Source organism: Hevea brasiliensis, chromosome 15 (assembly GCF_030052815.1).
Source record: "Hevea brasiliensis isolate MT/VB/25A 57/8 chromosome 15, ASM3005281v1, whole genome shotgun sequence".
Lineage (NCBI taxonomy): Eukaryota > Viridiplantae > Streptophyta > Magnoliopsida > Malpighiales > Euphorbiaceae > Hevea > Hevea brasiliensis.
In genome coordinates this window covers 73,950,786-73,977,426 of record NC_079507.1, presented here as the reverse complement: position 1 = coordinate 73,977,426, position 26,641 = coordinate 73,950,786, and the positions used below count along the sequence as shown (strand labels likewise).

Sequence of the window (26,641 nt, the reverse complement as noted above, 5' to 3'; positions counted from 1 at the left end):
CCATTAGGCCATTTTTCAATGTGAAATGGAATGGCTGTCGGCTGTCGAGGGGTAGTTACTATTTGTATTACGGCAGTGTGCCATGTAGATGTCCTTTCTGGGGGATTTCCAGTAGGCTGTGGCAGAATAAATATTCCATTACTCCTGCAAATGTATTTTAGTTACCGTTATTGCAGCAGATGATGGGACAACGCCTGCTTCTCTCTCTCTCTCTCTCTCGTTATTGATTGCGCATTTAGTTTTAGTTTATGTCCAACTGTCGATGTCTTTCATCCTTAATCTCCTTGTATTAAAATTAAATGATACTTGGCTTGAAAGATTTAAAGAAGCCACGTGGTACCAATTTCTCGGTATGTTGGGAATCCAATGTATGACGTGCTTGCTTTCAACAATTGGATTCCAAGCCTGTAGCGTTGTGGATTCGTTTTTCAACAAATATTTATTTTTTTGACATTTTTATATTCTAAAAATGCTACAATAATACTTAGTAAATTATTTGTATTCTTTTATAAAAAGCATTTGAAATGGGAATGTATTTTGGTTTATTTTTTATAATAAAAATAGAATTAAGTTGATTAAAATTATATATTATTTTTATATAAATATTATATATAAAAATAAAAATATACATTTTTGTTAAAATATAATGAATCAAATTTAATTATTTAACTTTTCATTCAGCACAATTGGTTTAAGCTATGGATTTAATTTTGAATTTATTTGGCAATAAGAAAAATATATTTTTAAATATATTCATTGTAAAGAATTAAAAATAAATTCAATATATTTTAATCATAAAAAATTAAAATAATAAAATAATTGGTTAGTTCTATTTGAATTTATTTTATTTCTAAAAGAATTTTAATTTTATTTAATCTTTACTTAATTTTAAATCAAGCAAATTGGCACCAGCCTAACCAGTAACCACTGGTGCCTCGCTAAACCTTGCATACTTCGCAGGAGTCCTGAAACTTGAGATGAAAGGTGAAAAGTTGATTTCCTACTAGAAAATGTTGACCTTTGATTTTGCTGGAGAATAATTTGCTATTTATACAACTTCCGAAATGAGTTTCCTGAATGTTATGCATCATCCAACTATAAAGTATTTACCAGCTTTATGCATAAAGGAAAGGAAAATCAAGCACCATTGGATATCTCTGAAATGAAAGAATAATGAAAACGATTCTCTCAGTCCACTACATGAAGGCATCTGGAATAGATGAAGCATTGATAAATACAATTATGTATTGCAACCTAATAGCCTGTGCTACCCTGCAATCAAATTATTGCCCTCAATGTTTCCCTCATTGGGCTCAAGAAAAGAAAGAAATAGCTTACTTCTATCTTCCAGAACTAAAAAGAATAGATGAACAAGGTACGTCAACCGATCCCTTTGCCTTTACTCGTTCATGATATCATACATCCCTGTATCTGGGTTATTGAGCTAAATCAGAAAGCTATAAGGTCACGAATGGTAAGCACCAAAGAACCTGTTCAACTGTAAATTAGTGATATAAATTACAATTTGCTGCGTAACATCTTCCGACAGAAGTCCCAGCCCTCAAATCTTCACATGCAATTGAGCTGGTAGAAAACACCACTAAATTACAGTATTAGAAATATGTGAATAATCCGACTAAACGTGCTTCCGTGACTGTCACCATTAGGTACGCTATAGGCAGTCAAGCATTCAAGTTTGCCACATTATCAATACCAGTTATTCCCAGGTCCACCTTGAGCAGCAGCAACTTTCCTTGCCATGTACTGTGGCTTTGGCTGCAACCCACTGGAGCCTTCAACCCCCTCATCTTCTCCCCTTTCATTTTTACAGCCTGGATTCCTTCTAGGATATGAACAGTTAGCAGCAGTATATTGAGTTGAAATAACTGGATTCCTCACCATCCTTCGCTGTTCAAGAGCTTCTGCTTTTGCTGCCACCCCACAATTGTTATAACGCATTACTGAACCAATAACTTTTCCAGGCCTTGGAGCACCTGCAGGAGAGAATGCTACTTGGTCATCAAAATACTATGTAGTACAAGAGTTCTGGAACTACATCTACAGGTCAGTACGAGAAAGGGAAAAAGAATGCAGGAGCAGCAATCTAAAATACCTCGAGTTTTATTATACAGTAACATATGCATCTTAATCCATAAATTTTCACTCAAGAAAAAGAAAAAGAATCTAAACTTCTAACTCAGGTACTGTGTATTACATTTCTGAGTTAACTTAGCGTGTACGACAAGAAGCTGATTTGACTGGGTGATAATAAAGCAGCAAGAAGAGGAGTTCTATGTAAGCATCTTGACTCATGCTCAAATGAAGTTAGAAAATTGGCATTGAAATATAATATTTTGATGGTTTCTGGTTCCTCTTGTAAACATTTGTTGCACAGTAGATATTAAACAACCCTAAGTCTAACAGCAAACAGGTAAGTTAACAGGCCCTGAAACAATATCATAAATAAACCATTTGATATAAAAACCATAAGTTTGGAAATTTTTGGGGAACAATAATCCAATAATTTCACTATGGAAAGAACAATGACGTGATGCAGATGTGCATCTCCTTAAATAGCCATTGGCACTTACTCATACCAATAATCTACTTGGAGATCTGCATACAGAAATATTATTGAAATTTCCAAAAGTTGATAAGGCGTATACTCGAGTGGATTCAGTGAGCACTTAAAGACTCCATTCAATAAATGATAGATTAAAGCAAGCAGAGAATATTCAGAGAACATGATAGCAAACAAATGCAAATAATTCATGCCTTGAATACTTTCAGGAACTTGAAGAGGAAGCCTTGTCATCGGGATCCCACCACTTCGGTCCATGTGTGGCTTCTCAATATCTTTGATAGAGCATTTGGAAAGATCATTCGTGACTTCCACTGAATTCTGCACTGTATTATCTGAATATAACACGCATGGCCTGCATGCACAGATTTTCATCAGTGCAGTGGACAGAATGCTCAAGTTAAATAGATGGCACATGGCAGTGCTTATCAGAGCACACAGAAAGGTTAAAAAAAAAAAAAAAAAAGACAATGCCACCATGAAAATAACTTATTCGTGGAGATACCTGGGCAAGGATGCATGCTGCCTCTCAGGCGGAGCAACAGTTGCACCATTTCCATAGTGCTCCTCAAGGTAAGTAAATTGCTTCTTAAAATGGTCAACAGCACTGCATAGGAAAACAAGGATTATCTGAGAAACTGAGATAGCTCAAATGATAAGCTCATTTCAATAAACAATCATAATTCTATGATAGAATACCTTGGATACATGAATCCTGTTGGCTCCGAACCTTCTAAGTACTCTTTCAACATTTTAGGATGGTACTCTAGAATTTCTCTATATATGAGCTCTCGTACATCTTCCTTAGTTATCCTTCGTCTCTCAAATTCAAATTCCATCTTAGTAACTGGTTGAGCAGAAGGCTCTCTCTCAACTTTGGCCAAACCCTTAAAATATGGATCAGCAAGGGCCTAATAAAATGCAGCACAACATGCTTCATTAGAAGAGCAGACATATTATCAAAATAAGACTAAAAGGTGCAAACAATTACCTCTTCAGCAGTGGGTCGATCCTTGGGTTCAAATGCTAACATTTTTTCCAACAAACGAAGTGCAAGGGGATCTGCGTTAGGAAACTTCTGGGAGAGAGGGATAGGCTTCTTCTTCCTCATGCTGCTTAAGTATCTTCGAGCCTTCTCATTGCGCACCTGTTGACATAATGCCAATACTTCAGCAAACAACTATATAGACAAGGATTGAAACAAAGACAGTAAAGATAAAACATTCATTGCTACACCACAGAAAATTAATCATAGGAAACATACCCTGGCAATGGCTTCAGGTGATGGCGTTCCCAACAGATCAGTCATTAGATCCAGTTGATGGACTACATTTTTCCCAGGGAAAAGAGGTTTTCCTGTCAAAAGTTCAGCAAAGATGCATCCAATGCTCCATATGTCTATTGCTGGTGTATACTGAAAACATAACAGAGACTATAACTAAAGGTGCCAAAAGAGATACAGTAATAAACTAGGTAGCTTTTTTCAGGAGATAATTGGAACATACACATTTACAAGACAATTTACATTCACCCATAACAGGTATTGTGTAAACACATGGCCTACATACACAAATGAAAATATCAAGCCCCTCTCCCAACTCTCAAATGAATGCACAGTTAGCAATAATCAATTGCACATTCAGTGTTTAATAGGTTCACAAAATTTTCTAAACCAGTAAATATGTTCTCCACAAGCAGTTAATGCATCACCAGATCAAAAGATTTGATAAAATCAAGCACATGACAAGGCGTAACATTTCTGGCACCTTTGAGAAAAATGATCCACATAATTCAGGAGCCCTATACCACCTTGTTGCAACATAGTCCTGTAGATAAAAGAAACAGAAATAATAAGATCTCAAACAATAATGAGGACCACATATATAAAACATCTAGGGAAAAAAAACACTTAGTACATGGAATTTAAATAATTGCATCATAACAAGAGAAAACTTACTGTCCAGAAAATCGCAGTTGGGGTATCATTAAATGCTACTCTTGCAAGCCCAAAGTCACAGATCTTCAGCTTGCAGTCAGCATTTGCTAAGATATTTTTTGGTTTAAGATCCCGATGAAACACATTGGCTACAAGACCGTAGATGAAAAGGAAGAAGAAATCATCAATGTTGCCCAAAAAGAATAGCAAGTACTCGAAAGTTATATGTCTATACGCTTCAAGTTTAACCAGACCATAAATAATAGGCCAAGAAAAGTTACATAGAAACTCTGGAGACTAAGCCAATCACCTGTGTGTATGTATTTCAGGCCTCTGAGAAGTTGATAGAGAAAGAACTGATAATGTTCTGGTGTTAAATCATCATTGGCTTTAATAACTTGGTGCAAATCAGATTCCATCAGCTCAAAGACAACATATATGTCTTTAAATTCCCTTCTGGAAGGAGGCAACAAAATGTGCTTGATCTCCACTATATCTGGATGACGCAGGAGCCTAAGAAGTTTAATCTCTCGAAGTATGCGGGTGGCATCAGAAACATGTTCAAAGATATCATTTATTTTCTTTATCGCAACCTTTTCTCCAATGTGTGTATCATATGCAGAACAAACAACACCATAGCTTCCTTTACCAATTACTTCCTCTATTCTGTACCTGCTCCCTTCTCCATATTCAGTGAAGAAGTCCACATCAACAGATGACTGCAACACCATGTTAGAAGTCACCATATGGAAATCATAAGCACAACTGATTTGATTTGTATCATCATAAAACAATACCAATACCACTTTTTTGCCATATATATACAAGTAGCATGAGCAAACATGTTTAGTATCAACAAAATTAACACATTTAGTCCAAATGCTCACCATGTTGGAGAGGAAAAAATAATTAGGATCGCATCTCCCTAAGAAGAAGGGCTTTAAATTGTCACATTTGATGGCCAAATCTATTACTTCAGACTAATACTAAAATTTGACCCCAGGACACTATCCCATCCTTTATCATCTAGCTTTAACTTTCAACCACAAGTTTATTATTAAGCACAATGTGATTATTAGGTCTACTTTATCTGCGTGACTGCAATGATTACAAGAATACAAATTAAAAGTTGGGGAAAATAACTCCTTAAATTTATCAACAAGTGATGTCGTAAATTGGCCATAAAATTATAATCAAAAGTAAAAGTAAATGCAAAACGAATACCATTTTGTTGATCACTGAATAATAACCCATGGATAAGCATTTGTTGTGGTTATCCTTTTCTAAACAAAGATTTGCTGTGCCTCACATATTAACCACAATATTAAAAGACTTATAAAAACAAAAATAAGAAAGGTAAGACTTCTAATCATGCACACATTACATGGAAATAGTATTCTAGTGGGACCTACAACAACTTTGCAATGGGAGACATAAGCATGTGTTAAAGAAGCTTAGACATGAACATGACAAGCTGTTACTTCAAACCCAAATATATAGGAATTGTACCCACAGTAGAACGAAATATCCAGTACAAATGCGACCGTAAAAGTAACCAGAGGAGTGACGGCGACCATATGGAACAACTTGAAATGAAAAAAAAATCCCAAACCTACTAGAAATGTGGATTTTAGGAAACAAAAAACTGTGGCAACTACAGATTCAAAATCAACCTTTTTACAACCCAGACTAATCAGATTGATCATGCTCCCAGAGGAACTAGCTTATAGAGCTATAAAATACTCATAAATAAATAAATGTATAAATGATTGATTTTACCTTCTTTCGTTGATCAGGATGCATCTTAGCAACAAAACATCAAAAACCTCGACGGTGGTTATTAAGAAGAGCTTGCACCGCAGCTCCACTCAGAATGAACAGAAAATAAAATTAGTAAAGCCCAGTTTAACCAAGTCCAAATACGATTAAACCAGACTACAAAAGTTGAGATCAGGAAGAACCTAGCAAAGCTGAAACCGAATTTCACAGAAAGAAAAAGACCCAGAAAACTAAACTGCCTCACCAAAAAAAAGAAGAAAGAGAGAGAGAGAGAGAGAGAGAGAGAGAGAGAGAGAGAGAGAGAATCAGGAAAGGCTTGTAAGCTTTAAAGTTTCTGGGGCTAAAGTGACTGAATTTGAAACAGGCTTAATTTTGAGAGGTAAGAAACAGAGAAAAAGGGAAGATAGAAGAGTGTAATTTGGCGGAGACTAAAATGTAGTAGCTGGAAAACGAACGAACACAGATCAAGGCCAAATGGGTATTGTACAATTAAAGCGGATAATACTAAATTTTGGAGAATCTAAAGCAGAGGCGATGATCTCTACTCCAAATTCTATGTTTTCTTTATGGCTACTGTTTAAAAACAATAGGAAAAAAATAAAAAGAGAGGTAAAGTTTGCAGAGCAGAATGATAAAAGTTCTTGTTTCTGTGGAAATGACTATGGATCTTGAGAGAGAGAGAGAGAGAGAGAGAGAGCAGAAAATCAAGAACAAGTGGTGTACTTCAAGTTGAAGGCTTTTTTGGAGAGAACAATGGAGGACGAAAATTCGGATATTATTTCATTATTATTAATTATTATTATTTTTTTTAATTTGGCAAAGATAATTAAAGTGGGATTGATAATGATGCTTAATGATTTTCGACTTAAAAGACATCTTTGCCACCCAACAACGACAGATTTGCGAAAATAGCCAAATACATTGCTTTATTTTATAAATAAATAATAAATTTTTTTAATAATTATGATTTTAGATATTTTTTACTTATTGAAATTCGAAATTAAGTTTTTTAAATATTTTAATCGTAAATTTCATTTAAAATAAATTCTAAAATTTGTGATAAAATATCCGCGCAATGTGCCCTCTAGAAAGAGACACTTACAGATGAAGCATGGATGGAATCCCATCAGTTGCATGTGCAAATCACATGGGTTTTGGAATCCTCGGTTGAATTGTAAATCGCGGTTTACAAAATTCTTCCACGTTGTAAGCCCATGATTGTCGTCCCGTTTGTGGAAGATCAACATTTTAATCAATTGTCATAATCATTATATTATTTTATTTTATTTTATTTTATTTTTTTGTTACAACTTAATTAGAAATGGCATGAGTTAATTTCTTTTTAAAATATTTTATTTAATCAATTCCTCTCTTTTGAAAATATATATTTAAGTCTCTAAATTTTCAAGTTTTTTTAGTGAATCCCATAAATTTATTGTTATACTTTTTTTTTTTATTAAATTCTTAAATTTTTTTATTTTAAAATTGCATTTTTTAAATTTAGTTTATGGGTTTTTTAATTTTATTTCTGGAAATAATAATTTATATAATTGCTGTAAAAAAAGGACTAAATGTTAATAAATAAAAGTTTAGGGATAAATTTATTATCAATTTATAGGAACTCAATAAAAAAAAAATTAATTAAATATGGGTTCTGCCTAGAAAAGAAAAAGACCAATGGCGCAGCGGTAGAAATACGAGGAAAACAGGGGCAAAGAGAAATAGGCTAGCCCCAAGTGGAAAAATAGAAAAATAAAATAAAATAAAATTTGTCTGATTCCACGCGCTTACTCTATGATGCAAGCCAGTGATTGACCTTCGTAGTAGGATCCACATAACTGACAGCCTGACAGGCCGCGTTGGTGTTGAATCGGTGGCCAAGCGTGTTGTCCACATGCCTTTAAAGCGCCTGAGGTCCCGCCAACCTCGTCGTGGTGGTCATGGGCCCTGGCTAATGTTGCCAGAGGATCTTGCAATTATTATTAGTAACATTGGTTAAAATCCACTCAGGGATTATAAAAAGTGTTCACAAATTAGAAATATAATAATAAAATAAAAGATTAAATTCTACTATAGTATTCCATGGTCGCTGGATTCCACGGTAGGAAGCCTTTTGGACAGCCAAGGCCCACAATAATAAACCATTATGAGAACCACACATTTGGAAATCAGCTTTCTCGAAAGGATTCTGATGCTCTACACTACTTGAGAATCAGGATCTTCTTCAGCCATACAATTACGAAGCACGGTGCGAAGAGAAAGACAAGGGCAGCTGTGATGTGCATTCTCTACTTGGATAACTCCATATTTGCTACGTCTGTGGTTCCTGCAGGTTTTACTGAGACGTGCAAGAGCAAACTGGTGACTTGAAATCCAAGAAAGCCAGGAGCCGTGCACCACTTTGAATCACATCAGAGACTTAATGGGTAGTGTTAGCAGATGCAATATACGTCTAAAGATATATGACAATCCTGCAGCTTTTTTCGGAGGCTTTGGTAAAACTTTGCATGAGTTTGAATAAGTATATTAAGTCCAGCACTATTGCAAATCATGCAATTTCCAGGAAAAAAATAATAATAAAAATAAGAAGGTTCTCCCATGAAATTTGCAAACTGGAAACACATTCCTCCAGATTTATTGCACATATGTCCAACGCTTGCAACAGACTTTCCATAGTTTGCCAAATTTCTACTCTTACAATTCCATCATCAACAACTATTCAGCCTTTTATTTAACACCATAATAATATACTGCAGTACTCTTAACCGGCCAAGACTATAAGTTCTACATAACATACGTAATCTTTATTGTTTTCACTAGTGATTCACTTAACATACTTGGTGAACCACTCCAACAAGTTTCCATGGGCCTCCTCTGCAGGTTTCACAGCAGTTTCATCTTCAACATTATACCTCACTGTCCAACCATGAGCGACCTTGGGAAATATCTTCACATGGCGGTCAACCTGTAATAATGCATACATTATTTGATTGTGAAAATGAAAATAAATCTGTCAGATATAAGAACTGGAAAAGTTCTAGGTGTTTCAGCAATTTGTTGCAGAGACAACAACAAAAAAAAAGATGGAAAACTAAAAGAAGAAAATGTTACATGTTAATTGGCAAAAAAAATTTCCACTTCAGGAGAGGACAAGAAAAATGGTGACATGATTTGTTCATTGACAAAATTCAGAGCAAGCCCAAGAATTGGTATTAGGTTTTGTTGAGATGATCATTTAAAACTATTATACTCAACTCAATTCAACTAAACCTTTATCCCAAAAATTTGGAGTCGGCTATATGGATTCTCTATCTCCATTTTAGACGATTTTGGGTTGAATCCTCGGAAATGTATAATGCTTGTAGGTCATGTTATACTACTCTCCTCCAAGTCAGTTTAGGTCTACCCCTTCTTTTCTTTCTATCCTCTAACCTAATGTGCTCTACTTGTCTAACTGGAGCCTCCGTACGTCTACGCTTCACATGACTAAACCACCTCAATCTCTCTTCTCTCAATTTATCCTCAATTGACACCACTCCTATCTTTTCTTTAATACTCTCATTACGGACTTTATCTAGTCTAGAATGGCCACTCATCTACCTTAATATTCTTATCTCTACAACTCTTATCTTAGACACATACGACTCATTCAGTGCCCAACACTCACTACCATATAATATGACCGGTCGTATGGCTGTACAGTAAAATTTTCCTTTAAATTTATTGAGAATCTTGCGATTACTTAAAACTCCCGTGGCACATCTCCACTTCAATCATCCGGCTTTAATCCTATGACTAACACCCTTCTCACATCCCCCATCTACTTGAAGGACTGAGCCGAGATATTTAAAGTGATTACTTTGGGACAGTACCACTCCATCCAAACTAACTTCTTCCCTATCACCAGTTCGACCTTCACTTTAACTTGCGATACATGTATTCTGTCTTCGTTCTACTTAACTTAAAGCCCTTTGACTCTATGGTACTTCTCCACTCCTTCTCGCGTTTCATCTATCAGAACTATATCATCCGCAAACATCATGCACCAAGGGATACTCTCTTGTATACATTTCGTCAATTCATCAAAAACTAATGTAAAAAGCTAAGGCCTTATAGCTGAACCTTGGTGTAATCCAACTGAGATAGTAAAATCTCTTGTGTCCCCCCTCACTGTGCGCATTCAAAACTATTATACATGCAACAAAAGATCTAACAATAAGAAATAAAATCTAGTACATGACGACAGAAATTGGTCCTGGTCATATATTAATAGTGGAGATATTGCATCAAAATGTCATAATCAATGCCCGGACACAATTGAACGTTTGAGATGGCATACTCAATGAACACCCATAAACTTTCTGTTGACATCAGTTGTGCATGTTTAAAAGTTCAATTTCAAATCCAAGATGAATTTTCTACCACAATTTGTCAAAGCAGAATTTTGAGCAAAGAAAACAAACATATGCTGCATGATGGACAAATTTCTTGTTTTACTTTGGTTTACTCAGGATTTTGTTACGTATAGCAAAGCTAGATATGGGGAAGGAAAGAATAGGAATGGAGCTGTAATTGTATGAGGAAGAGAGTAGAGTAGTTATTGTAGAGATAATCTTTGCTGTATAAATAAAAAAAAATGTACTAGAGGAGATTCATTCCAAGAATCAATAAACAAGAATACTTTTCTCTCATCCTTGAATATTCTCTTCTCTTCTCATCCAATATATTTCTCTTCTCATCCAATCTATCCCTTTTCTCATCTATTTCTCTCTCTCTCTCCCTGTTCCTCTGTTTCACTAAGTGTGTAGGCTGCTATGTAACAAATTAGTATCAGAGCCTTGATCTAAGCTGGCTTTGCTTCCAATATTTTCGGCTGGAGTCACAACTCTGGGCAAATTCATGGGATTCTTCCAAAATTCTCGAATTCTAGGTTATTCTTTGCTCATCTCTCTCTCTCTCTCTCTTCTTTCCTTCCATTCCTTCTTTTCTTCTTCCTCTTCCTGAAATTTCTTTCCTTTCTCACCTTAATTTCTTCTTCTTCTTTCTTTCTTTCTTAAAAATCTTAAATCAAATTCTTTCTTTTGCTATTATTTTCTAGTTCTTTCTTCTATTCCCTTCTTTAATTTCTCATTTCCAACATTTCAAGAAACCTATTTCTTGAAATTCTTGAAATTTTGTTTTTTCTCCACCTTTTCCCTAATTTCTTCTTTTTTGAGAACCAAACTTTTTCTAAATTCTAGAAATATTTGAGGGAAAAAAAATATATTTTTTTTCCTATCTTAAGAGCTACCTTATTCCTTTTCCCTCTATCAAATTCTTCCCAATCTCTCTATTTTCAATTTCTACCCTATCAGGGTTTCTTTTCTCTATTCCTTCTTAAAATTCTTGAAATCCTTATTTCTGCCTCAACTTCTATTCTCCTATTCTATGTTCTTTTCACAAGTTTTTATTCGTCCTTTCTATGTAATTTTCTTCTAATTCCAATATCAGTTTCATGTTCTAAATCCCTGCTTCAGGTCTGATTTTCTTTTAATATTTTCTTCCTCAAATTTTCCTAAAAACAAAATACACTAAGAGCATCAAACCATGGATGTACAATTTTGAGAACAAAAGGATCTCAAGGGAATGCTAGAAATTTTTGAAAGAAGAGTAACAGAATGCTTAGAAGAGTTGTTGTATCAAAGATGGAAAAAATTGGATAAATTGTTAGAAGTGCAAATAGAAATGTGAAACTCATTACCAGAAAATTCTTGGAGTAATAGCAGTGAGAGGGAATTGTTGAATCAAAAAAGAGAGACAAGAGAATTTGATGTTAAGGAGGAGACTGACCTTCTTGTTCATGCAGCATTTCTTCATGGCGATGGAGACAAGGAAGAGGTTGATATTGTTGGGGATGGATAAGCAGAAAAGGTTGATATTATTGATGGTGAGGAGATTGTCCCGGATCAATTAGATTCAATTGAAAATGGAAATATGGCTATTGAGGATCAAGACGACATACCTGTTGAAGTTCAGAAAGTAACAATTCATCCACAGCTGGGATTAGTAGAAAAATATTAAGAACAGCTTGGTGCTGAGATGGAGCAAGATTTTATTGTTGATATCTCTAGTATAGGTGAGATATATGAGGATGGTGATGATGGCCAACTAGAGTCTTCAATGGGGAAAATAAGAGCTGAATCTAAAGTAATTGCACAATTCACTCACAAAACTAAACTTTTTGCTACAGAGCTTCTTGGGAATGTTTTTGAAAACAAGAAACATAAAAGTGCTTAAAAAAGTATGGGTGTTAAAAGCAAGTGGCAGTATTTAGGAAGCCAAGATGGTGAATATAGCTATTTTACTCCTATCAATCTTATGAAAGATGAATGGAAAATATCAAGAAGGGAAAGGAAGAAAATTGAACCACCAAGTGGTATTGTGAAACCACCAAATGGTATTGTGATCTTGAAGGAAAGAACATGAGAAATTGAAAGAAGAAAAAGGAAGAAAATTAACTCTTTGTCACTTGAGAGTTCATACTTTCAGTTGAGAAGAAGGACGTACTTGAAACTTCCAGCCCAAATTTTTTAGGCCATTCAGTTCATATTTCCAGCTGGAAACCAGAAAGTACTTGTAACATTTAGTTCATATTTCCTGAATTTTCATATTCTTGGGGACAAGAATGTGTTCATGGAGGGAGGTATTGTTATGTATAGCAGAGCTAGGGTTGGCAATTTTAAACACAACCCGTGAACACGACACGAATATGATACGAAAATATAGGATTTAGGTTAGATTTATTCGTATTCGTGTCGACCCATTTATGACACAGGTATAATAGTATCGTGTCACGGGTTAACCCGCTAACCCAACTTAACAAGGTTTAATATTTGCGTCACGTGTTGACCTGTGACCCACTAACCCATTTGATCCACTATGACCCATGAACCCACTTATATAGCATATTAAATGGGTTAAGTCATGTCAAACCATGTTAAATGAGTTATTTCGTATTAAATGGGTCATGTTATATAGAATACAAGATAGACATAGAAAACAATAAAATATATCATAGAAGAAGACCAATTAGTAAGGAACAGGATAGGAGGAGGATCAGGGCTGTTACTTGGAATGTTAGATCACTTACAGAAAAATTAATGGAGCTTGTGGATACCTTGGAAAGGAGAAGGGTGAATATTACTTGCATTCAGGAGACTAAATGGGTAGGAGAGAAAAGTAAAGAAGTGGATAATTCAGGGTACAAACTGTGATTTACCGGAAATGAGAGAAACAAGAATGGAGTGAGCATAATCATAGACAAGACATTGAAAGACGCAATAATAGCTGTGAAAAGAGTAGGAGATAGAATTATATTAGTAAAGCTAGTAGTAGAAGGAGAAGCAATAAATATAGTTAGTGCTTATGCCCCACAAATAGGACTAGACAGTGAGAGTAAACAAAAGTTTTGGGAAAAAATGGATGATTTAATGCAAAGCATACCAAATGAAGAGAATGTTTTCATTAGTGGAGATTTGAATGGATATGTAGGAAGTGATAGACAAGGTTATGAGAATGTTCATGGAGGTTTTGGTTTTGGCAATCAAAATGAGGAGGGAAAAAGCATCCTGAATTTTGCTATGGCATACGACCTAATACTAGCAAATACCTACTTTATAAAAAGAGAGTCACATTTAGTGACTTTCAAAAGTTAACAACATAGAAGCCAAATCGACTTCCTCTTAACCAGGAAGACAAATAGAGCTTTATACAAGGATTGCAAGGTCATTCCAGGAGAGAGTTTAACAAGTCAACATCGATTGGTGGTCTTGGACGTCAAGTTTAGGAACAATTCAAGTAAGGTCAGAAGAAATAGTGTAGCTCGAACAAAGTGGTGGGAGTTAAAGGAGTAAAGCAAGTGAAGTTCAAAAATGAGCTTCTCGAGTCCAAAGTATGGAAGCCGGGTATGGAGGTCAATGATATGTGGATACAGATGGCATCAAAGATTAGATAAGTAACTAGAAAAGTACTTGGAGAGTCTAAAAAGCATGAACCACCCTCAAAAGAGAGATAGTGGTGGAATGAGGAAGTACAAAAGGCAGTGAAGAGAAAAAGGGAATGGTATAAGAAATTACCTAAATGTGATAATAATGAGGCATATTAACAGTATAAGATAACAAAGAAGGAGGCAAAAAAGGCAGTTAGTCAAGCAAGAGCACAGACCTTTGAAAAGTTATATTAGAAACTTGAAATTAAAGAAGGGGATAAAGATATTTATAGTTTAGCAAGGAGGAGAGAAAGGAAATGTCAAGATCTTAATCAAGTTAGGTACATTAAGGATAAAGAAGGAAAAGTGTTAGTGAAAGATGATGACATTAAAGAAAGATGGAGAAATTATTTTAATGATCTCTTTAATAATAGTCAAAATGGTAATAGCATGAATATAGACTATAGAACAATAGAAAAGAATTTGAATTATACTAAAAGGATTAGATCTTTAGAAGTAAAGGAAGGACTCAAGAGAATGAAAGTGGGTAAAGCCTGTGGACCCGATGAAATACTAATTGAAGTGTGTAAGTGTTTGGGAGATATGGGAGTGACATGGTTAACTAAATTATTTAATAAGATTCTAAACTAAAAGAAAATGTCTGATGAATGGAGGATGAGTATTTTAGTACCTATTTTTAAAAATAAGGGAGACATACAGAGTTGCTCAAACTATAGGGAATTAAACTCATGAGTCATACTATGAAGTTATGGGAGAGAGTTGTGGAGCATCGACTACGTTATGATACTTCTATCTCTCCCAATCAATATGGTTTCATGCCCGGTCGTTCAACTATGGAAGCGATCTTTCTCATTAGAAGCTTGATGGAGAAATATAAAGATGTGAAAAAAAATCTACACATGGTTTTTATTGATTTGGAAAAGGCTTATGATAGTGTTCCAAGAGATGTCTTATGGAATGTGTTAGAACAAAAGAGAGTATCTATTAGGTACATACAAGTGTTGAAAGATATGTATGAAAGAGCAACTACTATTGTGCGCACAGTGGGAGAAGACACTAGAGATTTTCCGATCTTAATTGGATTACACCAAGGATCAGCTATAAGCCCTTACCTTTTTACATTAGTTTTAGATGAATTGACGAAACATATACAAGAGAGTATTCCTTTGTGCATGATGTTTGCGGATGATATTGTTCTGATAGATGAGACATGAGAAGGAGTCAATAGAAAGCTAGAGCTTTGGAGAAGTACTCTAGAGTCAAAGGGTTTTAAGTTAAGTAGAACGAAGACAGAATATATGCATTGCAAGTTCAGTGAAGGCCAAACTGATGATAGGGAAGGAGTTAGTTTGAATGGAGTAGTACTGTCCCAAAGTAATCACTTTAAATATCTAGACTCAGTCCTTCAAGTAGATGGGGTATGTGAGGAGGATGTTAGTCATAGGATTAAAGCCGGATGATTGAAGTGGAGACGTGCCATGGGAGTTTTATGTGATCGTAAGATTCCCAATAAGTTAAAAAGAAAATTTTACCATACAGCCATACGACCGGCTATGTTATATGGTAGTGAGTGTTGGGCACTGAAAGAGTCGTATGCGTCTAAAATAAGAATTGCAGAGATGAAAATGTTAAGGTGGATGAGTGGCCATACTAGACTAGATAAAGTCCGTAATGAGAGTATTAGAGAAAAGATAGGAGTGGTGCCAATTGAAGATAAGTTGAGGGAAGGGAGATTGAGGTGGTTTGGTCATGTGAAGCGTAAACATACGGAGGCTCCAGTTAGACAAATAGAGCACATTAGGTTAGAGGATAGAAAGAAAAAAAGGGGTAGACCTAAATTGACTTAGAGGAGAGTATTACAACATAAGCTAAAAGCATTACACATTTCTGAGGATTTAACTCAAAATCGTTTAGAGTGGAGAAAGCGAATCCATATAGCCGACCCCAAATTTTTAGGATAAAGACTTAGTTGAGTTGAGTTTTTTATGTAACTTGTACAATAAAAGGGTCATATTCGTGTTTAAATTTTTGACACGATTTATTAATCGTGTCGTGTTCATGTCAATCTTAATCGTATTCGTGTAGCGTGTTGGCACAACACGAACACGACCCGTTAATTCAAATTGCCACCCCTAAGTAGAGCTAGATACGGGGAAGGAAAGAATAAGAATGGAGCTATTATTATATGAGGAAGAGAGTAGAGTAGTTATTGTAGAGAAAGTCTTTGCTGTATAAATAAGAGATATGTACTAGAGGAAATTCATTCCAAGAATTAATAAACAAGAATATTTTTCTCTCATCTTTGAATATTTTCTTCCCTTTTCATCCAATATATTACTTTTCACATCCAATTTATCTCTTTTCTCACCTATTTCTCTCTCTTTCTCTACCTATTCCTTTGTTTTACTAAGTGTCAGGCTGCTATGTGATAGATTCCTTCACCTAAGGAATGAAAAGTAAATACTGGCCACTGATTAAATTAGCTGACAGTGAATGTTTAAAAATTAGAAAGAAGGCACCAAGAATTCCTACCTCAGGTTTAGCAGCTAGGACCTCTTCATATTGTTTCAGAAGTGCTGGAGGAGAAAGATGGTCATTCTCGGCTCCTAGTATTGCAATAGGAACCTCAACCGCTGCAAGTAATTCAAAATTAATAAGTAATTAATTATAAACTAATCATTTTACTTGTAGTCAGCCTGTCCACTATGTTTCCCTCACACCTTAAAACCTAAGATCGCAGACCCAGTGGCAAATACAGATCAAATACTATTTTTAAAAAAAGCTCCCAAAAACAAAGGGTTTGAACAAAAGTTGGCATCCAAGGAAGAACAACAGTTTAGGTAGCGAAATGGTGTCTGCCAGCATGGTGCAAAATTACTTATGGTTATGAAAATAAAAAATGAAAAATTAAGCAAAACTAGAATCAGTTCAGCAATAATGGCCTTTATCCACAAATAATACTAAGAATAGCAATAATGGGAACGACAATGACAAACAATCCTTCAAACATGATGTAAACATGCCAGGATTTTCACATACCATAAGGTATAAAAACTCAATATGAAGTTTTGTTTAAGTTACTTCAAAAGAGCTGTTAAAAGTACAAACCAATAACCAAAAGAGCTAGAGAGCCTCAGATTAAATAGGTACAGATCTTACCCCTGATATCATCTACAGAGACAAATGAAGGATGCAACAGCACAGCAGCTTGGATAAACTCAGGTTTACCTAGTAGAACCACCACCTTGGCTGTGAGGAAATCAAAAGACGTTTGTGAGCTTAAGGAATATGTTGTCATGAGTAAATCAAAATAATTATTAATTTAATTTGCATCTAGTTAAAGAATTTATTTAGCATATACATTTGTCTAGATATGGAAAGACTGAATGATAATGAGCAATTAGAACCACATATAGCTAAGGTAAAACATGTAACCTACCACCCCAACAAAAGCCTGCAGCTCCAATTGCAGATACACCTTTACTCTTTAGAGCTTGAACAACAGGTTTGGCATCTTCAAATCCCTTCTCCTGAAAGAAAAAAAGGGAAAGCTCAGATATTGAAAAGTTAGCATCTGCATCGTTAAGACTCCTTAATAATATGGATCATTACAAGATTAGAACATTAGTTTTGAATATTGAAGAAAAAGGTTAGCATATAGCCAGGTATGAAAAGCACAAAAACCATGTTAGAAATTCATACATCTTAAAATACATAAATCTTTAGGAAATACCCATAGAATTTGGTTCACAATGAAACCAGATTAGTAAACCCAATTGAGAAAAAATAACCAAGAAGAGTAACATAGCAGAAATTGAAAATTTACAGGCGCATGTTCCTTTAACCAAACTTGTATGGGTCTCTCGGCATTATCAGGGGAATAAGGATCTCCATAGAAGAAGTCGGGAACTACAACATAGAATCCTGTAGTTGCAATCTTGTCTGCTAACTTCCTGCATGGCAGAAATTAGCTGGCATCAGCTCTCAAAGGCTGCCACTAATATGAAAACATTAGCAAACTACATAGACACACATATAACAAACAGTAGATCATTCTTTTTGAACTCAACAGAAGCAAGTGAAGAAATTTTGTATTAGACGTATGAAAAGGTCTAGCATATGGATTATGGATGTAGGCTTTGCTCCCCATCTGGCAGGCATGATCACATCCCGATAATCATAAACCGACAACTCTATTTTTTTAATTTATTTATTTATTTTACACTTTTATAAGGATTGATCTTTCATTTCTTTCAATTGATGCAAAATAGTTGCATATATGCAGAACATAATTCTTTTTTACCATAAAAGTGTTGTGATACACTTGAATTGTATAGATGTTTTTAAACACATTTGTATACTATCTTATAACATTTAGGCAAGTATTTTCATGCATAGTAGTTGATTTCATTAGTTTTTATAATTTCTGTTGTCAAACCCTTAATTCCATGTTTGCTTTATGTTCAAAAATTTTTCATACTTAATAAATAATATGCTTTCTTAAAATTTTTATACATTTTCTTTGCTTTTGTATATTATTTCAACATTGAGGACAATGCCTGGTTTGAGTTTGGGGGGGATACAAGTGCATTGCATATCATTACATTTGCACATCATTACATTGTTTAAATTCAGCTGCATTATTCTTGTGTATCAAAATTTTTGAAAATTTTTGACAAATTTTAAACTTTAAATTATAAAACTTAGCACTATAACCAAACTCTAGTAAGCTAATAATTGGACTCCACGGGATAGAGGATTGAACGTATCTAGATAGGCCAAAAGGGATTCTAACATTTTGTTCGTGAAGAAACTAATCTCTTTAATAGAACTAGACTAGTTAAACCTCTTCATAACTATTAATTTATCACATTGAACTTGTAAAAATTAGGAGAACAACTTTTGAAATACAAGCAAACCTAAAAATGCCTCACTAGCTCTAGAACATATCTCATGAACCTATCAAGGAGAAATCCTAGCATATGCTTGATGAAGAAATGATTAAGGCATTCTTTGACATAGCTTCACTAAGCCTTAACCACCCCTAATTAAAATGTATATCCCTTGTAGCCAACTTAAAGCCTATATTTACCCTTTAGAATTTATTGATTACCTATATTATCTACCTAACCCCTAGCCTAAACACCTATCATACACTTTTGAGGAAGCAATATGCATAAGGAAAATGAAGAGATGATGTAGAACTCAAGAAAGAGTGCAAGTGTGCAATTGAAATCAAAGGAAAACTTGCCTTTCCAAACCAGCAAAAGCAATGAGTTTGAGAGAGAGGACAAAAGGGACATAAAAAGAAAGAAAAAAAAGAAGAGAAAAGAAAAGAAGTCCCAAAATAAGTATCATGGAAGTATGCTTGGCACTGTAAAAAGCCAAAAGCCCTTCCTCTCCATACAAAATCAGTATTTTATGCATACGTGCTATCCTCATATTTGCATTCCCTAAAAACCTTTCATTGGCAACGAAGTCATTATTTCCTTAGCCCCATTACAACCCTTGTTAAAGACCTTTTGATCTTTTGAAAAGTGCATGCTATATTAGTGGAGATAGGAAATTAAGATATGCCTATGGGGTTGGAATTGAACTACTTCATCACAATTACTCATAAAAGAGGCAAATTTTAGGGAGTTAGTGTTTCTCAAATCTTTCTTGATAAAACAAGTTATTTGTGACTTATTAATGATCTTGCAATGAGAAATAATTAGTTGGAACACCATGAAATGAGGTGAAGTTCTAAACAGGCAACTATTAGAACCCTTATGCCTTGAAAGAGGAAAATTGGAATGAAGGTTGGAGGAGTTCAATTCTATGCTTATTAAATTGTTGGTTATATTCCTAAGTATCCCCTGAAATGTGCTTTAAAATAGAGTTTTGCATTACTTGAGGACAAGCAAAAGTTTGAGTTTGGGGGTATTTGATACACTTGAATTGTATAGATGTTTTAAGGACATTTGTGTACTATCTCATAGCATTTAGGCAAGTATTTTCATGCATAGTAGTTGATTTCATTAGTTTTTGTAATTTCTGTTGTCAAGCCCTTAATTCCATGTTTTCTCCATTATTTCACGTGTTTGGGTGAAGCCTCAGAGTATGGGAGTGCAAAGGAAAGCTTGGAGAGGTAAAGAGACAAAGAATTGTTGCTGATACAAAGTACACGGGTCGTTTTAACCAAGCCCCAGACCCGTGTAACTCCCTGCCAGAAAAAAGTCAAGAGAATCAATGGAGAAGCACAAGTACACAGGTCGTGTAATCTGTAGGGACCCGTGTAATCTGTAGGGACCCGTGTAAGTCTTTGTCGGACGCAAGCTTGAAGAACCTTATGGGAACAATAGTACACGGCCCGTATAACCAGGCCCGTGTACTTGACGCAGACCCGTGAAACTCTCTGTGCCAATGCAAGATTTCGCAATTCTCCTCCAGCAAGTTACACGACCCTACATTACGGGACCTGTGTAGTGACACACGGGCCGTATACTATGTTGCAGCCAGTTTTATAACTCGAATTCCCCTCCTGTTTTCTGATTAAAACGAGACTCCAAAAGTCTTTTGGACTCAAAATGACCTAACCCTAGAGCAACCAATATAAATAGAAAAGAAAACATCAGGAAAAAGAGAGGACTGACTGACGTCATCGTCATCTGTCATCGGGACTGCTGCTAAAGGCTACTATTGTCGGGACCAGGACCAACAGGAGTTTTCCAGTTGAAGCTCCACAAGATCAAAGCTGCAAACTCTCTTCGGTTCCTTCGTTTCATCTCCCTAGACAGATTTTTATTATTTTATTTCTTCTGCATAATTCTCTTTTTACCATTTTTACCTTTTATCATGATGTTTGCTGAATTCACCATGAGTGAGTAGTTTTCTTATTCTGGATTTAGGAGAGCAGCTCTTGTAATTATTATCATGGATGAAGACTAAGTTTCATTTATTGGATTTGAGATTCGTTTATTGATTTAATTTCTTATGATCTTAATGCTTGCTATGTACTGATACCCACTTAGTCATGATTGTAGATGTTAATTGAAGGACTGAAAGGTGAAGATTAACATTAGAAAACCAAGATCTTGAAACTAGGAATTCTGATCTAGACATAGGCTGATACCTTTGTGGAACTTCAAAATTGGTCAAAAATTTTAAAGGATTTTAATTAATTTAATCACCACTAAAGTAGGGTTTGAGTTAATTAGAATACACCCTAAATGCCTCAAGAGAGTATTTAGGATAACTTAGGACTGATTTCCATCAAGGAAAACATCCCTCAATCCAGTAAATAAACTAGATAACATCCCTAGTAAAATTCAAATGTGAAATCTTAATTCCAGAATTATTCCAAAATAGATTATTTCGTTTTAAGTTTACCATCCTAGTGCTCAAAGTTAGCGAACTTCATTCCCTGATTATTCGATAGCCTAGACAATCAAAATTACCATATGGATTGGTACTTGCTAAACAAAGTCCTCGTAGGAACGATACTCTACTTATCATTTTATTAGTTGTTAGCGATCCGTGCGCTTGCGGGGTTGTAAAAATAGCGAAACAAGTTGACTCTGAATTCCAAATTGACAAAAGAAAAAAACAAATAACAAATATAAACTTACAACCATCTTCCTTAGTTTTTCCAGGATTGATAAAGATACAATAAGCCTGATAATTACAAGGGGAAAAAGAGCAAGAGAGTGAGAGAGTCAGCAAGCCATACCTCAAGTTTGGAGCTTCATATCCTGCGAGAACAAGCCAGGCAATGTAAGATTACAAGTGATAATCAAAATTCATGCGTAAAAGCTAATAATTTATAATTATCATCTATTATACTGGAATGAACCCCAATCAGAAAAGGTTGCACCAAAAACCGATCAAACTATATAATTAAAACTATTTGCTAAATCAAAAGAGGTAATCTCACAATTTACGGAGAAAGATACTAAGACACTGTCAAGAGAACTGATTTCCAAACAATCAAGTAGTGAACCCAAAACAATAAAGGGAAGGCGAAAGAAGACAGATTTTACAATCAATTTGATCACAAAATGATTGAACAAAATAGAGGAAGCAAGAAAAGAAAAACACCCATAAGCGCTATCATTATCAAAACTACGCCCAACACACCAAAAACAATGACGAAAATAGGCAAACAGAATCACCAAGGAATCATATTGAACTAAAAATAGAAAAACAAACAATTATAACAGCAAGATGATGATGATAATGAAGCAAGAGAGGAAACGAAAGTACCATAAACATCAGAGATAAGAATAATGGCGAGCTTAGAGTCAGAAGGGCCAGTGACATAGGAGTTGAGGCCGCCCACTTTCTCAACATGGCCTGCGCCGCTGGCTGGGTTTAGAGTTGGTGGGTTAGCACAGCACTGAGGTCCGGACATTTTCTTATCTTCTCCTCTTGAATCAACTGAACCAAAAGTCACTCAGAATGCTACTCAAAGGGAAGATGACGGCATTGATACTTCTACCTACTTGGTGACTCTACTGGGGAGATTCCATTTAATCCTTGGATTTTTCTTTTAGCTATTTTCATTTTTTGCATCATATCTTACGTCATCACTTTGTTTAAAAAACAATTTCTTAAGAAAAATTTCTTTCCATATTGGAGATGAGCTGGTTCGCGGTGGTTGGAACACAAAGCGAAAACCTGACGCTTCCTCTGTGGGTTCACATTGAATGCGATGAGTTCTCTGCTGGGCGTTAACCACTGGACTTACTGTGAGTATCTACGCGCTCTCCATAAGGAGCTAGAGCAACTATGGTTGAGTCCTAGTGGTTCTATGGTCGGAGCTTCACTGGCAAACACAGACAGGGGGTGGGGCTCGTTAACAAATTGGGACGCTATGGCGGTGGATGAAGGCGTCCAGATTCATTTTTTATTTTTTAATAATTTGATTAACATAAATACAATTTAAATAATTAAAAATTAGGACATATTTATTTAAAAAAAAAAAAAACTTGAAAAGTTCATTCCCATATTATTAGTAAAAAAAACTCACGTAGTACATCAGAAGCATACCAGTTGAGCAGTTAAAAGAAGTATTTATTTGTCTTAAATTGCCAAAAAAAAAAAAAAAAAAGAAAAAAAAAATCTTCTCTGCAAACATGGAGTGTTGAAATTTTGGAAAAAGAAAAGTTTGGTTTCATGTTCTTTCTTTATTCCTTTTGATCAGGTCAAGTTTGTGACTCAGCACTGAGAAGGAACAAACCCAGCAGAGAACATCAGAGTCTACAGTTGCTATTACAATGAGCAGCTGGGTGATGGATAAGTAGTTTACGTCATAAGCCGACTCTCTCTGATAACATATTTTGCTTAATGCAGTCCTCACTTTAACATCGAGATATACGAAAGTTAATTCTTAAAAATTTTAATTATAAATAAATAATAAATATTAATTTTAGTGATTCTAAAAAAAATACAATTTGTCTTTAAATAAATTATGTTGAGTGGTAATTTTGAAGGAATTGGATTGTAATTTCCAAGCAATTAAATGTTTTTTTTTATCTATTTATTAAAATGCAGGATAAATTCATATCATTAATAACGCAGAATACAAAGTAGGCCTAATCAATAGTATGATCAAATAAAGTCCAGGCCCAAGCTCACTACAGAGTAAGTCCCATGGTAAGTAAAGAAACCCAGCCCTAATAGATCACACTTATTGTAGAACCATCGCATGGACGACCCAACGCTGAAATCCCCCAAAGCTGAACCAATGATGCCTCGCACCGATAGATGAAAAACAAACCGATGCCCAGGCAAGACCACAGAATTAAAAACCCATACCGGAATTGACGACTCAGAGCTTCATATCAGCTTGACCAAGAATCAAACTCTTAAGTTCTCAGGGCGGTATGGTAGAGCTCTCCGGCATCACAGTCGTCATTAAGGATAGAAGGCTAACAAATAGCAACTGAGAAAGTCCCAGATAAGCTATACCCACTAAAAATGTAACCCTGCCATCACAACAGGTTTCTCCAAGAACCTCTCATGACAAAGCAGGCCTGCATACAACAAATCACAACCAAAAACTTTATATAGCCCCACAAGATGGGAAGGGAGACCCATGTCTATGCAGAAGGGAACAAGACCATCTCCACCCGAAAAGGGCAGGGGATGACCAACGAAACCCCGGGAGAGAAAACGAGTGCACTTGTCTTAAGTAAATGTAAATTGACTAACCTTAACGCTTCGTGATAATACAACACAAATAGCAAAAAATATAGCTACTTTTCAGTTTAACTTCGTAAAACGACGTCGCTGCTTTAGAAATTCATAATACGCTGCTCAACTAGGAATCAAAAAGCCCATGCATCGAACAAACGAGCGAACAAAATGGTAATAATCACTCGGTAATCATTCCCCACATATATTTTTTTTGGATTACCAATCTGTCCGTGTTGGCAGTCGAAATGAGGAGGGAAAAAGCATCCTGAATTTTGCTATGGCATACGACCTAATACTAGCAAATACCTACTTTATAAAAAGAGAGTCACATTTAGTGACTTTCAAAAGTGGGCAACATAGAAGCCAAATCGACTTCCTCTTAACCAGGAAGACAAATAGAGCTCTATGCAAGGATTGCAAGGTCATTCCAGGAGAGGCTTTAACAAGTCAACATAGGTTGGTGGTCTTGATGTCAAGTTTAGGAACAATTCAAGTAAGGTCAGAAGAAATAGTGTAGCTCGAACAAAGTGGTGGGAGTTCAAAGGAATAAAGCAAGTGAAGTTCAAAAATGAGCTTCTTGAGTCTGAAGTATGGAAGCTAGATATGGAGGCCAATGATATGTGGATACAGATGGCATCAAAGATTAGAGAAGTAGCTAGAAAAGTACTTGGGGAGTCTAAAGGACATGGACCACCCTCAAAAGAGAGATGGTGGTGGAATGAGGAAGTACAAAAGGCAGTGAAGAGAAAAAGGGAATGGTATAAGAAATTACCTAAATGTGATAATAATGAGGCATATGAGCAGACAAGATAGCAAAGAAAGAGGCAAAAAAGCGATTAGCCAAGCAAGAGCACAGCCTTTGAAAAGTTATATGAGAAACTTGGAACTAAAGAAGGGGAGAAAGATATTTATAGATTAGCAAGGAGTAGAGAAAGGAAATGTCAAGATCTCAATCAAGTTAGGTGTATTAAGGATAAAGAAGGAAAAGTGTTGGTGAAAGATGAGGACATTAAAGAAAGATGGAGAAATTATTTTAATGATCTCTTTTATAATAGTCAAAATGGAAATAGCGTGAATATAGATTATAGAACAATAGAAAAGAATGTAAATTATACTAGAAGGATTAGATCTTTAGAAGTAAAGGAAGCACTTAAGAGAATGAAAGTAGGTAAAGACTGTGGACCAGATGAAATACCAATTGAAGTGTGGAAGTATTTGGGAGATATGGGAGTGGCATGGTTAACTAAATTATTTAATAAGATTCTAAACTCAAAGAAAATGCCTGATGAATGGAGGAAGAGTATTTTAGTACCTATTTTTAAAAATAAGGGAGACATACAGAGTTGCTCAAACTATAGGGGAATTAAACTCATGAGCCATACTATGAAGTTGTGGGAGAGAGTTGTGGAGCATCGACTACGTCATGATACTTCTATCTCTCTCAATCAATTTGGTTTCATGCTTGGTCGTTCAACTATGGAAGCGATCTTTCTCATTAGAAGCTTGATGGAGAAATATAGAGATGGGAAGAAAGATCTACACATGGTTTTTATTGATTTGGAGAAGGCTTATGATAGTGTTCCAAGAGAGGTCTTATGGAATGCGTTAGAACAAAAGAGGGTATCTATTAGGTACATACAAGTATTGAAAGATATGTATGAAGGAGCAACTACTATTGTGCGCACAGTGGGAGGGGACACAAGAGATTTTCCAATCTCAATTGGATTACACCAAGGATCAGCCATAAGCCCTTACCTTTTTACATTAGTTTTAGATGAACTGACGAAACATATACAAGAGAGTATTCCTTGGTGCATGATGTTTGCGGATGATATTGTTCTGATAGATGAGACACGAGAAGGAGTCAATAGGAAGCTAGAACTTTGGAGAAGTACTCTAGAGTCAAAGGGTTTTAAGTTAAGTAGAACGAAGACAGAATACATGCATTGCAAGTTCAGTGAAGGCCAAACTGGTGATAAGGAATGAGTTAGTTTGAATGGAGTGGCACTGTCCCAAAGTAATCACTTTAAATATCTAGGCTCAGTCCTTCAAGTAGATGGGGGATGTGAGGAGGATGTTAGTCATAGGATTAAAGCCGGATGGTTGAAGTGGAGACGTGCCACGGGAGTTTTATGTGATCATAAGATTCCCAATAAATTAAAAGGAAAATTTTACCGTA

The 26,641-nt window shown here is 35.4% G+C and overlaps 2 protein-coding genes across 4 annotated transcripts; both read right to left on the bottom strand.

The window, feature by feature from the left end:
- Nucleotides 1-1,122: 1,122 nt before the first annotated feature.
- Nucleotides 1,123-7,065, bottom strand: LOC110670915 (mitogen-activated protein kinase 15). Of its 3 annotated transcripts, none has more exons than XM_021833225.2 (10): nt 6,297-7,065; nt 4,828-5,236; nt 4,539-4,666; nt 4,348-4,407; nt 3,846-3,995; nt 3,573-3,728; nt 3,281-3,492; nt 3,087-3,188; nt 2,776-2,936; nt 1,123-1,994 (listed from the first exon to the last, which is right to left on the bottom strand). In XM_021833225.2, exons 1-10 carry the CDS (start codon nt 6,318-6,320, stop codon nt 1,708-1,710), a joined length of 1,689 nt encoding a protein of 562 aa, XP_021688917.1. In that variant the 5' UTR covers nt 6,321-7,065; the 3' UTR covers nt 1,123-1,707. The 3 variants fall into 3 exon arrangements, with proteins under 3 accessions (XP_021688917.1, XP_021688916.1, XP_021688918.1); XM_021833224.2 differs by lacking the exon at nt 6,297-7,065 and adding an exon at nt 5,742-6,207; XM_021833226.2 differs by lacking the exon at nt 6,297-7,065 and adding an exon at nt 5,405-5,549.
- Nucleotides 7,066-8,900: 1,835 nt separating this feature from the next.
- LOC110670917 (endo-1,3;1,4-beta-D-glucanase) lies at nt 8,901-23,628 on the bottom strand. Its single transcript, XM_021833229.2, has 9 exons — nt 23,442-23,628; nt 23,294-23,325; nt 22,528-22,701; nt 21,995-22,016; nt 18,110-18,236; nt 17,723-17,813; nt 17,443-17,532; nt 16,816-16,916; nt 8,901-9,261 (listed from the first exon to the last, which is right to left on the bottom strand). The coding sequence occupies exons 3-9, from the start codon at nt 22,673-22,675 to the stop codon at nt 9,121-9,123; spliced, it is 720 nt and encodes a 239-aa protein (XP_021688921.2). The 5' UTR covers nt 22,676-22,701; nt 23,294-23,325; nt 23,442-23,628; the 3' UTR covers nt 8,901-9,120.
- Between the last annotated feature and the right edge of the window lie 3,013 nt (nt 23,629-26,641).